We start from the raw sequence: 15,474 nt of genomic DNA, 5'->3' as shown, positions 1-15,474 counted from the left end.
AATAAAATTTCATTAGAAAACAAATCTGTATTAAATACACGCACATTAATGTCAACGCTTTCTGAGAATACCACAGTGGCACAGTACATATGTTTCATAAAAAACGTAACTAAAATTAACATTTTCTTGATATTAAATCCAGGTTGGTAGGTTCTACTTGCTGACTTTGACTTCTGCATTTTTTATGGTAATAATTTTCAATCCTTCTGGTATCAGTAATTTTCAGTTGTGTCTTCGCTGTCTTCTCCATCTTTTCCTGGAGCATTTGCTTTTCGGTCATAAGTTGCTTTCGAATTCTTCAGAAATGTCTTGGTTTCGCATTCAAAAGCTGATATCTCCATCTCAAAGTCTTTATTGCTTGATATTCCTCCTAAAAACAAAAAAAAATATATACACTGTTACTTTTCTACTACAATTATGAATAGGGTTTACTTTGGATGGCCTTGGTGATTAGGGACTCCTTAATTCCTCGTTTCCCCAATCCATTATTTACCCGCTTATCTGGTCGACCCAGCCAATTTAACTCTTTAGCTACAGAGTTTGCGATAACGCATCCCCACGCCCTTCTTACATAATCGCCTTGTGAGTTTTTGGTATTTCTTTTTCCCAATCTGGTAATCATGGATACCTGTTTGAAACGAAATGTAAATGATGGCATTGGTTCATGATATTGATAAAATAAAAAATACCAATTTCCTGAAAACGTCCTTGTTTTGTTTCAGATTTCTCTCGAATTTCTCGAAATCACCAATGCTTTTAACCGGAAGAAAAGCAAGATCGTCATCTTCGTCTTCTGAAACTTCAGCTACAGGTTTCGCCATGGTTTTTTCGAGAACAGATAACTTCTCATTCATTTGGGCCAAAGTTGTCAGGACGACTTTGGCAACCATACCACCCTTGTCAACTGTAAGAACATCAATAATAAAAGTTAATTACAAACAATTCATATTTAAAGAAAGAAAATTTAAAGAAGTATTTAATTGAAAAAAAAAAAAAAGTGTTAACATTATTTGTCGATTAATAGTCAAAATATTTACCATTCTTTTTATAATTTCCCGAATATTGTTGACTGTTGTCCGACGGCTCACAAAAGGACTTGGTGATGGCGTTGGCTGGGGAGTGTAAATGGTCATCATTTGCGAATCATTCCTGTAAGGTGGGATACTTTGCATATCGTTTGTATCGCCATGAGTGTTCCCTGGAAAATCTTACGTGATAGAAGTTGTAAGCAATAAAATAATAATTATGCTCAATAGGGAAATATAGTTCGTCAATCCCACCTTCTTCGCTACTGTCACTGTCAATAATGTGCATATCATTATCATACTGCTTTTCGTGGATCTCATTACTTTTCTGGAAAGACATCACTTGGGTTGAACAGCTCCTAACATTGTTGACTGCATTCCACCTATCTTTTTTTTTTTATCTAATAAAAATTAAAATGTGGTACTCATGTTACTGGACACCAATTATAAACAGAGTGTGGACACGACGACTCAATATTTATAAAACCAGTCTTTTTACCTGATAGTACGGATGGCCCGGCAAGTGCAGTTCCAACTGATGGTATTTTCACAGTGGATTTTGCAATTTTGTTACTGCTGTTTGGCGTGACTGTATGGTTGAACAAATACATGATTACTTAATAAATACATTGATATCCATGCACACTCAATTATGCTCAATATTATGCTCAATAGGGAAATATAGTTCGTCAATCCCACCTTCTTCGCTACTGTCACTGTCAATGTGCTAATCATTATCATACTGCTTTTCTTGGATCTCATTACTTTTCTAGAAAGACATCACTTGGGTTGAACAGCTCCTAACATTGTTGACTGCATTCCACCTATCTTTTTTTTTATCTAATAAAAATTAAAATGTGGTTCTCATGTTACTGGACACCAATTATAAACAGAGTGTGGACACGACGACTCAATATTTATAAAACCAGTCTTTTTACCTGATAGTACGGATGGCCCGGCAAGTGCAGTTCCAACTGATGGTATTTTCACAGTGGATTTTGCAATTTTGTTACTGCTGTTTGGCGTGACTGTATGGTTGAACAAATACATGATTACTTAATAAATACATTGATATCCATGCACACTCAGCCTTACCATTCTTACTTTTGCTTCTCATCGTAGGAGGTGGCAAAGGAAGCTTGGTAGTTTCAGATGAAGATTTTCTTTTAACAGGTGTACTTTTCTTCTTCACCGTTGACTTTTTGGTTTGAGTTAAACTGTCCTCTTCTTGTTCACTCTCTTGTTCACTTGTAGAAAGTTCCCCAGGCAGCTTCAAACTTTTTTCTATCCTTTGAAGATGACCTCTTCCAATATCAGATGACCTGGTGAAAATTGGTAAGCCTTTCTCAGCTCGTGGCACATTTTCTCTGGCCTCTTCATATGAGTCTAATAAGAACAAATTTGATCAATAAGCAAATGATTATCAAACAATAACTGAAAGCTTTGTTACCAAATTGGTGGATCACTTTGAAAGAATGACTGCGTTCCCAAGTAATAATGTCTGGGTCCTTTCCATCTTTGAGCAAGCTAAGTTTATAGGCATGAGAATAAGAATTGTCTGGTGTATACAAAACATCTTCATATATCCAGTTCTTGGCAGCAATTAAAATCCAGCATCCTTTTAACGGAGGTTCTTTCGGTACTTCAACTAGGTAATGCGACATTTTTCTGTATCTTCAAACTGAAAATGCTCATCCAGCTAACGAGCAACCAAATCCGCCATGACGCTTTCAAAATGGTGCCAGCTGACAGTTTAATAGTCATGCTTGGAGTTGCCTTTCTTCCAACATATAAAATGAATTAAAAAAAAAATTTATACTGTTATTTTATGAAAATCTTAAAAAATGAATAACGTATAAAATAATATTTTGAAAGCAAAATTTAAACAAACGTATGGTTTATAGACATAAACGCCGAAAGTATAAATGATGCAACACTGGTTATATATCGATTAGTTATCACATTCTGTCATCAACGCAGATACAGACGCCATAACTGTTACTGATTAAGTGATTATTTTGGAAATTTTCGCCTTTGTTTTATTTTTTTAACGGAAAACGATCGCAAAATATGTTTTAGGTAATTTTGGAATCAATTTTTAAGTTTTAATTTTTTTAATAATTTCACTGTTATTCGACAGCAATTGGAAATTTCAATGGCGTAACTACACATTAGATATACTTGCCACCACATTTACACAAAAATAATTTCTGCTTATATTCTAATTTTGTGTGCTCTGCATTTGGTGTGTATATTATTGAAGAGGTTTTAATGAAGGAAATTTGTCTGCCTATTTCCAACATCTTGTAGATTGTTATGATAGCCAAAAGCATGGCCAAAAGGTTATCAACAAAGTTTAAAGCTACGTAATTTTTAGCAAACCTTTATTTGATGTAACTGTTTCCTTTGCATTTAGGTATAAATGAAGCAGCGTCTATCTTTCTACTTCTAGTTCTGAAGAGGAAATCCCTACGTCAGAAATTCATATACATGCTTGGATGCTTCCCACTATATTCAAGGTTACTTCCATTTACGCTTCCAATTTTATTTAGAAATAACCAGAGCACTAAGTTTATTGTTTCTTACTGGTATTTCAAATTTTGTGCTTCTTCCAAGGGTAGTTTAAGTCTTCTTTAAGTCTCACTTAGTCAACGGTAGTTTAAGTTGACATTGTAATCTAAAATGTCAAAGTGAAAGCAAAAGGATGTTGTGGGACCAAGACAAAGATCTAGAAGAGTTAGAACATTTATTGAAGAACATACGCATTTATTGGAAGAAGAAGTAAGTGATGCGGTTGATGAACCTAATGATGCGGTTGATGAACCTAATGATGCAGTTGATGGCAGAACTCTAAGTGTTGCTGAATTAGAAAATGTTATCCCACTTGCTGTTTCCATCGACGATGTGTTAGGTAATGATGAATTTCATGAAACAATGGCCGATGGAGTTGAGAATGATGATTATCATTCCATCCATTCATCCATCCATAGCAGTTCAGAATCTGATGTTAACTTTCTTGAAGAAGTCGATTCGGATTCCGAAACTTTTTCGGACTTTGACTTTGATTTTTGTAAAGCTCTGAATTTTGATGAAAACTTAGTTGATGATGTAGATGATTGGGAAGTAGATTCGGACATTGACAACGATTTAAACGCAATCGACAACCAGAATTTATTTAAAAGACGCCTTTGTCATTGGGCAGTAGATTCGAATGTAGCGAGGGAAAGCGTCAATAAGCTCTTACAAGTTTTGAGAACCGACCCTTCTAATTCTTTTCTACCTAAAACGTACAAAACTTTGCTAGGCACTCCTCGAAAAGTTCATGTGATTGCTGCAAGCCCGGGATTTTATTACGGGTTTACTATTTTGGATGGGATTGTATGTTCTTTAAATTCAATTAACGTTACATTTTCTTCGAACAGTCATGAACTCAAGATGTTAGTTGGTTGTGATGGGACGTCATTTGGAAAGAGCACAAATAGTCAGTTGTGGCCTATACTTGGTAAAGTTTGCATGGACGGAGCGCAATGTTTTGACATTGGTTTTTATCATGGGCACGCAAAGCCAGATGATATAAATTCTTATCTGAAACATTTTTGTGACGAAATTTCTAAATTTATGAACGAGGGTTTTCAATTCAAGGGGTGTCACATTAAAATTAGAGTAGAATCTTTTTGTTGCGACGCTCCCGCTTCTAGTTTTATTAAAAATGTCAAGCCTTGTGGAGCGTATTATGGGTGCATGAAATGCGAAGTTGAAGGTGTTTATGTACGGAACAAATCTGGCAAAGGCGGTAGGGTAACCTATCCCGAAATAGATGCGATATTGAGAACTGACGAATGTTTTCGTGATCGAGATCAAATTAATCATCATAGTGGATTTTCTAATTTGGAAAATTTGTCGATCAATATGGTTGACGACTTTTGCATAGGACTTTTCCCACCGGATTGGTACCAGGGAGCCGTCTTTGCTGGAACGGCCGAAGACCGTGCCCGGCACCTTTTTTTCTTCACCCCTACCATGAAGCGCCAACTGGAAGACTGCAAAACATGGTTCATGGACGCAACCTTCTATTTTGTTGATGAACCCATCAAACAGGTATGTTTAATCAAAAATTGGTTAATTAAAAATTGAAATAATGGTAATTAACTTTAAACATTTTCTCTTCTCACAGCTCTTCACAATCAACGGATTCATCAAGAACGACAAAAACGAAATTAAACAAATCCCCTTATTGTTTTGTTGCATGACCAGGAGAAGGGCAGCCGACTACAGCGCTGTATTCCAGAAGATTAAGGTAATTCAAAATCTTTAAAGAATCATTAATATACTAATTAATACTAAATTTTATACTGTTATAGGAAATTATCCCACTGCCAAGAGTCCAGCGGATCGTGACCGATTTCGAACGCGCTATATTCACGGCTGTCCGCAAGCACTTTGTTGATTGCCAGCACTTTGGCTGCAATTTCCACTGGTGCCAAGCCGTTCTGAAAAAGGTCAGGGATCTTCATCTTGCCACCATATACAACAACAAGGGGCCGAATCCAGTTCGAGACTTTGTGTTTCGCCTGCTATGCCTCGCATATCTTCCTGGTAAATAACTAAAGCAAATTTTAATCGAATGGTCATAAATTAACTTGTTTTTTTGTTTTTTGTAAAGCTGGTAAAATTCCTGGAGTGTTCGACGCATTGAAGAGCTCGGCACCTAGCGAACTTACGGCACTAATGGATTATATGGAGCGGAATTGGATTCGGGGCAAGTTTTGGACTCCGGATAACTGGTCATGCTTCAACTTGTTAACGCGCACAAATAACGACTGTGAAGGAATGCACCACCAATGGAACAAGGTAATTTAAATTTGTACAATCATACATATTGAATACATAATAATCACTATGTGTGTAGTTGGCAGGCGGATCAAATCTAAAATTCTACAAGATGACGATGGTATTGCGGAAACTGGCCGAAGACGTTTCCCTTACCAGCACGCTACTCTGCCATGACAAGATCAAAGCTCACCGGAAGAAGGACACCCAACTGAAGAATTCCATACTGTTCCAGATATGGGCCCGATACCAAAACAATGAGGTACGTTTCATAAATTAACATAAATTGCAAATTATCCAATAACTCAGTTTACTTTTGTTTCAGTTATCAACAATGGATCTCCTAGAAGAAATTGTAAAAGAGCTGAAGTCATCCTTTCCCTCCGTCGTATCCTCACACGCCCTTAATATTGCAAATAATAATTTTAATGATGAACTTGACATGTCTGTTAATGAATTACCTTAGTTTGTTTGCTTTCCCTATTACCTACCTTAGTGTATTTTATTTCTTTTGTTTCACTTTTTACTCTTTTTATTTTACCTTAGTGTTTTTGTTCTTTTGTTTTTAAATTGACATAATTTTAAATAAATTGACTGATTATCTAAATTGAAAATTTTATTTAAACTAAACAGAAATTTTACAAATAATATATCATACAAATAATATATAGATACAAACAAAGTATACTTGGCGTAACTGAGGTTTGAACACTGATTAACTGAGGTTCATGTAGCAATATATGGCTTCCTACCGATGGCTCCGGGCAAAAATTTTAACACTTCTTTTTCAGTTAATGGCCCTTTTAAATTAAATACAAATATAATTATTAGAATCAGCAAATAAGAAATTGCAGTTTACGGTTACTTACCACATGATACTAGATCACATATAAATCCTTTATAACCGGCACCATCTGCACTATTTCACGGTAAAAATAATACTAAACTTCAGAAGGAAAAACGCCCCCCTACACTTCGTTTTGTGTGATATTGCCAGATTTCAATATGTAAATTTTTTAAATCAATATTTAAAACACAAATCCCTTCCGGCTATTTAATCACTATATAAAAGGAAGCTAATTAACAAATATCAGCATATATTTGAAGATGGAAGAAAACAATCAATTAAAAACAGACCAACATTTCTATTAGAGGTAATTTTTTTATAATTACATTAAACCTAATTTATTAATGATTAATTCTTAATTTAAATGTCATTATTTGAATTGTGTAGGGTGACTTCACCTCTCCAGGTGGGCCAATGACGGCATCCACCCCGATGGATGAATCCATTTACATGGATTCATTTGTCAGGACGGATGAGTCCATTTATGTGGATTCATCCGTTAGGACAGATGAATCCATTTACGTGGATTCATCCATCATGATGAATCCCTCTATGGATACGGATGCATCCACATTGCCGTCTTCCATTTATGTGGATTCAGACAGTGGCGAACCGGCACAAGTTGAGGGCATGGATGCCTCAACACAAGTGTCGGTTTCGCCACTGTCCACACCAGATGTAAGCTCCGGAGAGTGGGACACTACTGAACCATTGTCCCAGCCCCAAGCAACAATTGATGTGAGCTCCACAATAGACGTGAGCTTGTGAATGAAATTAAAATACATAGTTTTTTTGAATTTTTGTATAAATCTTTTAATGAACTTTATTCAGTACATTAGACTGCGTAAGACTGTGCAAAAATTAATTAAATCGAAATACTATTACTGAAGTTACACGCAGTTAAAGCGTCGTCATTTTGTCAACGGTGTTTGGCAAACATTTTCCCATATAAGCCTGAGTTCATATAACAATTTTGACCCTACTCCCTCTGCGGAATAAGGTCACCCCCCCCTTTTCGCCCACTGGATTGGTGGATCATTGTCCTTGACAGTACGACGAAATAGGACTATTTCTATGGAGAAATAGGACTAATGCCATGGAGAAATAGGACTGACCTAAAAGTTTTAGAAACACAGTCCTATTTATACAGTCCTACTTCTTCTTTAGAAATAGGACTGGAAATTTTCAGTCCTAATTCGTTTCAGTCCTATTTCACCGCCAATCCTCCGAGATCCATCCGGAAACGAAAGAAGAAGTCCAAGAAGCAAAAAATCCAACTACTACAAGAATCGGAAGATTATCTTTACCCCCCGTTAGATTGTTCGCTGGTTGAGATTGTATGTCACTTATGAATGCCCTTTGTCATGTATGTTTAAACCCTTTGTTTAACAAGAAAAATTCCGTAAGATCGGGAGATCTTGTTTTATCAGGAAGGTTCGAATGTTGTGAGCCATCGGGCAAGGTTGTGTTGCGACTTCCTGTTTTTCCCCACCCCTTTTCTGAAATGTGAGGTTCAAATCGGGTTTCTCATTTCGGGCCATCGAGGCGTGGCTCAGGGTGGAAAATTCTTCTCCCCGAATTCAATTGGGGTTTTCAATCAATTGGATTGCAATCAATCGATTCATCAATGCAAAAAACATTATCGATTGACCCGATCTATCCGATAACAACCCCGATAATAGCTCGTTCTACCCGCTTGCCCCGATTTTTACTCTGAAACCGAAAGAACGGCATTTTTTTTTACTGCTTCGGGGCAACAGGTTAACCTCAAATTTTTCCCCGCCCCGCCCAAGTTGAAAAAGTGGAACCTCATTTCAACCCCGAATGCACTTTATCGGTGCGGGGCGGTTAACTCGATTAGAACTAATTGGGGCCGATCACTAAGTTTCATTATTAATTGTCAAAATTTCTTGAGAGGGGGAATACTTAACCGTGTTCAAATTTTTCCCTTGAACTTATTTTTATTTGAAGTCCAGCATTTAAAATGAAAAATTTAAAAAATAAAGGAGTAATTATCTATTTGCCGGATGGTTTATTTTAAAATTTATTACAAAAAATGAATAAAATATATGAAAGTCGTGAGTTTGTTTGCACAAGCTTTCCGTTTAGCTTAGGGGAACCAAGCCATTGAAAATTAACTCACAGAAAATAAATATTATTCGGCATCTAATAATATTAAAAGCAAGTATACTTATGATAGGATTATAATTTCAAAGAATAAAAAACTACTTTAAACTTAATAAATCATGCTGAAGTTTAAAATTCAAAAAATATTTAGCATAAATTGTTTAATTTCAATTTATACACCTCTGGTTTAACCTAAGTTCGACATAATCTTGACTTCTTAAAAATCCTGTATGTGATTTGTTATCGAAAAAGCTCAAGTGTTTTACAACAATTCGATTCTATTGTTCGAAAATGATACATAATATATCTGTACACAGTGGAATAATATTCGACTGTGATGCGGGAGACCCGAGTTCGAATCCTGGTATAGTCTAATGTTTTTTCAAGAATAGATGTCAAATACATGTCATATTTATAGCCAAATGAAATCCCGTTCGGATATCCTTAGAATGTCTGGCGGCGCTGTTGCGGGCGGTCAGACAAACAAAAAAAAAATACATCCATAGGACATCCAAATCGGATATCGGGCTGTCCGGAGGATATCAAAAAGATGTACTCAACATCCGACCCCGACATCTGTCGGACACCCGACGGACTGCCTTGTGTTATGTGGGATAGCACATTTGTGCCGCTGGATGTCCGGATCATGGCCGAACGCGAACATCCGTTAGATATCCATGTACTCAATGGGTAGTTCCAGGGATGTCCGTCAGCTAGTCACCTTGGAAGTGCAATGGATGTGCGAAAATTATATTCTACGGACCTCCTTCCAACAGCCAAGAAGATTTTCAATTGTTTCATTTAAGGATCGGCCTCGAGACAATCGGGGCGCTTTTTTGCAAATCGAGTTTCTCATTTCGGGCCATCGAGGCGTGGCTCAGGGTGTAAAATTCTTCTCCGCGAATTCAATTGGGGTTTGCAATCAATTGGATTTCAATCAATCGATTCATCAATGCAAAAAACATTATTGATTGACTGTTTTACCCGATCTATCCGATAACAACCCCGATAATAGCTCGTTCTACCCGCTTGCCCCGATTCTTCTCCCCGAATTCAATTGGTGTTTAATCGAGATACTTAATTAGGGAAGCTACCCCGATTGCAATCAATCAATTCATCGATGCAAAAAACACAATCGATTGACTGTTTCACCCGAACGATCCGAAACACAACCCCGATAATAGCTCGCTCTTCCCGCCTGTCCCGATTTTTACTCTGAAACCGAAAGAACGGCATTTAAAAAAAATTGCATTGGGGCAACGGGTTTACCTCAAATTCTCCCCCGCACCGCCCCGGTTGAAAAAGTGGCACCTCAATTCAGCCCCGAATGCACTTTATCGGGGCGGGGCGGTTAACTCGATTAGAGCTAATTGATGCCGATCGCTAAGTTTCATTAATAATTGTCAAAATTTGTTTGTTTCCAAAAGGAGAGAACTTTACCGTGTTCAAATTTTTCCCTTGAACGTATTTTTATTTTAAGTCCAGCATTCAATACGAAAAATAAAAAAAATTAAGGATTAGTTATCTGTTTGCCGGGTGGTTTATTTTTAAATTTATTACAAAAAAATGAATAAAATATATGTAAGTCGTGAGTTTGTTTGCACAAGCTTATCGTTTAGCTTACGGGAACCAAGCCATTGGAAATTCACTTACAGAAAAAATGTTTTATTCGGCACTTAATAATATTCGAAGTAAGTATACTTATGATAGGATTTTAATTTCAAATAATAAAAAACTACTTTAAACTTAATAAATGATGCTGAAGTTTAAAATTTAAAAAATATTTATCATAAACTGTTTAATTGCAATTTATACACTTGGTTCAACCTAAGTTCGACATCATCTTGCCCCTACTAGCACTCCGCCGTCACAGGTACATTCCGGAGAGGTCCTACTCATCCGAGCTGTACAGCCGTTTCGACGTACGATGGACATCATACAGATTGCCTAATGTCCGCTCTTGAGAACATCATAGAAAGATATCAAATGAAAGTCATTTTTTGGATGTAAATTGTATGTCCCTGTCTGTATCTCATAGAAATATCAATTAACGGATATCCCAATAACGCCCCAATCACGTATAATAAGGATATGCTGCAAAAATTTACGGACGTACCCACGATATACAATGGATCCCGCATTCGGGATCTTAAATTACATTTAAAAAAATTAAATGTGACGCAAAATAATTAAAAATTACGCAAAACTTGTTTATTATCCTTTTCCGTGCTAACGCAAGGAAGCAATACAATGAACGAGAATTTTTAAAATGCAACATTGGAGACATAAGACATATAATTAGGAGCAATCGTTTTCCCTGAATCCCAGACTCGACAGATTCTTTGTTAGTGTTGAGAAGAGACAAGGGACGATATGGTCCGTGTTCTTGATTTCACGATTCCCAACATTTTCTTGTTTTCACGATTCACAACGGTGTTTCAGACCGCAATCGATCTTGTTGAATTGAAATTGATACGTGTTCGAAAACTGATTCTTTTTCGTTCACGGGAAATCCTAGACAGTAAAGGAGACATCAGTAAAAATTAAAATATATTTTTATTTTAAATGATTACCAACTCGTTAGTTGGGTTGTTCTACTTGAACTGGATCTTCTTCGGCTGGTGGTTCAACGACTGGATTGCCAGCAGCCACTGCTTCTTCTGACCTCACTTGTTCTGGTGCTCTTTTCATGAAGTTTTTGGTCTCCCATTCCAACTCACTCTGCCTTGCATTCCGAAACTGAGGATCTCCTTTCACGCCCTCTATGACATAAACAATGAAACATAGTTCAGTAAATTTTAATTAAATCTTAAACTCACCAAAGATTGCACGAGTGATTGCCGATTTCTCAAGGCCGTGTTTGCGAGTTCCATTGCGCAATTTCCCCTCCCAATTACAACCAGCTCTGACTTTCAGAGATAACACCTTTGTCCAAGCAGGTTTCATTGCGTCCGATAAAGATGACCCTCCAATGCCATGAATTAATGAAACCTGAAAGGGTAAATAAAGAAATTCTAATACTACAGCTATACTTTAGAGTTTAGATGTTCTACCACGTACCAGTTTATAATATTTGTAGTGTAGCAGTGAATAGGTATGCATGTTTTAATGAAATACTTATCGACAACTTGTAACTATTTGTTTACTTGTTACAGGGATCCTTATCAGTATAATTCAGATTACGAGTCTCAGGATGAATATGAATCTGATGATGAATTGCAAAGACTTGTATTAGATTCGAGTGATTCGGAGGAGGATCAAGATGATTTTCCTTGGGATTGGAATGACCTTCGTGATGATGTCAATGATGTCCTAGATGAACAGAGCAAAAGAGAGAGCAAATTCAAGACAAGCTTGGTAAACTGGGAGGTGGAATGCAATATTCCACGTAGTCACGTGAATAACTTGCTAAGAAGACTCAAAGACGACGCCGGATTGAATTATTTTCCCCTTGATTGGAGGACCCTTATGTCATCGAAAAGAGGGAAGGTCGATGTCATCGACATGAAACCAGGGAAATACCACCATTTTCAAGTAGAACCTGCTATGCATGCTATTTTAGTGGCTATGGAAGCAAAAGGCATTTCCATCCCTGAAGAGGTGTTTATTTTATTTAACATTGATGGCCTTCCATTATGGAACAGCAGCTCCAGTGATTTCTGGCCAATATTATGCAAAGTGCTAGGTAATTCAATATGCTACTTTTACTTGGTTGCATATTTTCAGTCTTTTATTTTTCGTTTTTTAGGTTGGGATGATGTATTTGTTGCTGGAATATATCACGGAGCGAAGAAACCGCAGGATATAAAGGCCTTTCTTGCCTTTTTAAAGGAAGATATTGTAAAGCTGAATAAAACTGGTGGCATTGTCTTTAATGGTCAAATTGTCAAAGTGTCTATCAGTGGTTTATGTAGCGATGCCCCCTTGAAGTAATTTGCATTAAACATTGCTCCTCACAACGCCTATTATGCCTGTAGAAAGTGTACTACAAAAGGCTTGTGGGTTTCCAACTTGATTACATGTCACACCCAACCAAAAACTGGCGGTCGTGTCACGTACCCAGAATTTGATGCGCCCCTCCGCACAGACGTAAGTTTCCGACAGCGATTGCAAATACAGCACCACAACAAAGACAATCGCCGATCAATTATTGAAGACATACTGACCAATGTCGTTGACGACGTGTGCTTAGATTATGTGAAGCTTGACTCTCCGGGTGAGAGTGGGCTTCCAGAATAAGACGAGATAGATAGGGGAATTTTAGGTAGACTTACCAGGTGCGCATAGTGACAACTAGCGGCGGTAGAGTAGAACGCGGCGGGTCGGGGCACAAAACAGTTTATTCAACACAAACACTTACACTTACAAAATTAAAAGAACTTGTCGAGTTGAGCACTAGAAAAAGACTGACTTCGTTAGGGTTTTGGAGGGACATTTTATACGGGAGAACAAGGTCAGTTTAATTCAACATACGGGGAAAGGTAGAGAATATTTTAGTGTAAATTTAACACTTAAGTGTACAAAGGTACCGGGTAAGGGTTTTCGGGTTAGGGTTCTCCGTGGGAACCAAGGTCGCACATCGGAGGTGTGAAATCGGCGGTGGTAAAAAGGTTCGCGGCTGGCCGTTCCTTACATACCTTACGGCCGTGAAAGATTGCGTCCCGCAATCATGTTGCAGGGTTTAGGGAAAGAGTGGTTTCACTGTCGAACGAGTGGTACCCCGAAGTTTCGCTTGGGGAATAGGATATATTGATTATAGTTAACAATTCCTTCTTCAGCATGCGACACATGTATACACGACAAAAACTTTTTTGACTATCTTCTTGGCGGGCGTATTGATGACCATGGCCGTAGCCCTGTGCGTCTTTCCGGTCTGGCTGGCTGTGCCAACTCTTCGTCGCCCTGGTCTGGCGGCGTGAATCCGAAAAATGGGTTTGAGATGTTCATTTCATTTTCATCTGTCGGGAGGTCTAGGGAAAACGCCTCCAGAGGGTAAGAGGACTCGGCTGTGTCGTCTTCTACCGGTGTGAGCTCTTCTTCCTCTTCTTCTTCGATTACTTGTCTTGCGGGATTTAGCCGGAGGTCTTCAAAGTCGGGACAGGGGTCGTCCCTCCAGATCATAGCTTCTAGCAATGGTTTGATTCGGTTGGTGTGAAATAGCTGCGGGGCCGTACCTGGTGTTGCCTGTATCTCCACTGTGTGGTTTGGGTTAATTTTGGTCACTCGGTACGGGCCTTGGTATCTGGGATTTAGTTTACGGCTGGTCCCGGGTTTAACGGATCGTACGTCGAGGAGTACTTTATCCCCTATTTGGTATTCGAACGTTTTAGCTCGTTTGTTGTATTGTTCCTTTTGCTGTGTTCTTGTTTTCTCTAGATTTTCCTTTACGAGGTCAAAAGCCTTAAGGAGGCGTTTCATCGTTTGGCTCTTGTAGTCTTGCGGTGTAATAGGATCGGGGGAGGTTGGCTGCAACTATCGGTCGATAGGCATGACTGCATCCCGTCCATGATTCAGGAAATATGGTGTTTCGTGCGTCGAAGGTTTGATTAAATGACGATAAGCGAATGCTACGTGTCCCAACATGTCTTCCCAGTCTTCGTATCCTTCGGAGATGTACTTTCTTAGCATTTCTACGACGGTTTTATTGAAACGTTCGGTTAATCCATTGGTTTGTGGATGATACGCGGTGGTGGTGCAGTGTTTGATGCGGAGAGCCTTGCAAAGTTCGTTGAGCTCCGATGTAAAATTCGTGCCACGGTTTGAGATGATTACCCGAGGAGGGCCATGGTAGTTTATGACTTTGTCCACTAGGGCCTTACAAGTTGTTACTGCGGTTTGGTCTGGAAGCGCCACGACCTCCACCCATTTGGTAAAGTAATCTGTTATCACAAGTATGTGGTTATTTCCTTCGAAGGATGTAGGATTAATAGGACCCAAGAAATCTAGACCTAATGTTTCGAATGGGGCTTGGGCGGGTTGGAGCGAATGTAGAAGCGCTCTGCTGTCTGATCGTCGTTGTCGAGCGCACGTTTCACATTTCTGGCAGTATTCTTTAACGTCTTCGAGCATGCTTGGCCTATAATACTTATCACGTAGCCTCTGGCAGGTTCTTCGGTAAGCGAGGTGGCCAGAAAGCGGTGAGTCGTGATATTCTTCCACTAGCGCCTGTCGTAAGGATGCTGGTACCACCACTTGTTTCTGCACAAATTGTCGCCTCTTCTCGGAGTGAGGCGTGTACAACCTGCATAATATGCCATCCTCGACGGTTCGCTCTCCACCACTTGGGCTGTATATGGAGGAATAGTGATTTTGCGCGGAGTTATCATAACGGGCTCATGAGTAGGTTGATCCGATTTTCTCATCCGATAAATCGTCTTCTCACTGCCGTTGAAGATGAACTTGTGACCGTAGAGTGCGTCTAAACCTAGTACGCAGTTCTCGGTAATATCGTCCACTACGATGAACGATTGAACTAGGAGATCGGGACTTTCTTCATCCACTAGCTGAAATTGAAGGGTTACTGTACCCAGGGTTTTTAAGCGCCTGTTATTTATATCAAATAGCTCTACCGCTACTTCTGGAGAAAAATTCACTACGTTTCCACCGAGTGCCGAGCATAAATTGTTGTTTAGTAAGCTTCGTCCT

The 15,474-nt window shown here is 38.6% G+C and overlaps 2 protein-coding genes and 1 long non-coding RNA gene across 11 annotated transcripts; 1 reads left to right on the top strand and 2 right to left on the bottom strand.

The window, feature by feature from the left end:
• LOC123466478 lies at positions 1 to 2,748 on the bottom strand. Of its 4 annotated transcripts, XM_045171497.1 has the most exons (10): positions 2,476 to 2,748; positions 2,121 to 2,411; positions 1,964 to 2,053; positions 1,725 to 1,865; positions 1,525 to 1,614; positions 1,281 to 1,426; positions 1,038 to 1,207; positions 690 to 904; positions 433 to 628; positions 1 to 370 (listed from the first exon to the last, which is right to left on the bottom strand). In XM_045171497.1, the coding sequence occupies exons 8-10, from the start codon at positions 888 to 890 to the stop codon at positions 213 to 215; spliced, it is 555 nt and encodes a 184-aa protein (XP_045027432.1). In that variant the 5' UTR covers positions 891 to 904; positions 1,038 to 1,207; positions 1,281 to 1,426; positions 1,525 to 1,614; positions 1,725 to 1,865; positions 1,964 to 2,053; positions 2,121 to 2,411; positions 2,476 to 2,748; the 3' UTR covers positions 1 to 212. The 4 variants fall into 4 exon arrangements, 3 of the variants coding, with proteins under 3 accessions (XP_045027432.1, XP_045027431.1, XP_045027430.1); XR_006644520.1 differs by lacking the exons at positions 1 to 370; positions 433 to 628; positions 690 to 904; positions 1,038 to 1,207; positions 1,281 to 1,426; XM_045171496.1 differs by lacking the exons at positions 1 to 370; positions 433 to 628; positions 690 to 904; positions 1,038 to 1,207; positions 1,281 to 1,426 and having other exon boundaries at positions 1,525 to 1,865.
• A 244-nt stretch (positions 2,749 to 2,992) lies between these two features.
• Positions 2,993 to 6,462, top strand: LOC116930737. Of its 6 annotated transcripts, none has more exons than XM_045170616.1 (9): positions 2,993 to 3,104; positions 3,166 to 3,367; positions 3,442 to 3,544; positions 4,957 to 5,123; positions 5,200 to 5,322; positions 5,387 to 5,621; positions 5,689 to 5,876; positions 5,935 to 6,117; positions 6,181 to 6,462. In XM_045170616.1, exons 4-9 carry the CDS (start codon positions 5,046 to 5,048, stop codon positions 6,319 to 6,321), a joined length of 948 nt encoding a protein of 315 aa, XP_045026551.1. In that variant the 5' UTR covers positions 2,993 to 3,104; positions 3,166 to 3,367; positions 3,442 to 3,544; positions 4,957 to 5,045; the 3' UTR covers positions 6,322 to 6,462. The 6 variants fall into 6 exon arrangements, with proteins under 6 accessions (XP_045026551.1, XP_045026552.1, XP_045026553.1 ...); XM_045170617.1 differs by having other exon boundaries at positions 3,442 to 3,936; XM_045170614.1 differs by having other exon boundaries at positions 3,001 to 3,104; positions 3,166 to 3,185; positions 3,289 to 3,367; positions 3,442 to 5,123.
• LOC123470376 lies at positions 5,866 to 6,830 on the bottom strand. Its single transcript, XR_006644045.1, has 4 exons — positions 6,725 to 6,830; positions 6,544 to 6,655; positions 6,170 to 6,258; positions 5,866 to 6,081 (listed from the first exon to the last, which is right to left on the bottom strand). It is a non-coding gene; the product is annotated as an uncharacterized LOC123470376 (long non-coding RNA).
• Between the last annotated feature and the right edge of the window lie 8,644 nt (positions 6,831 to 15,474).

This window comes from Daphnia magna, linkage group LG3 (genome assembly GCF_020631705.1).
Source record: "Daphnia magna isolate NIES linkage group LG3, ASM2063170v1.1, whole genome shotgun sequence".
NCBI classification, from domain to species: Eukaryota; Metazoa; Arthropoda; class Branchiopoda; order Diplostraca; family Daphniidae; genus Daphnia; species Daphnia magna.
This window is presented reverse-complemented; position numbering and strand designations above follow the sequence as displayed.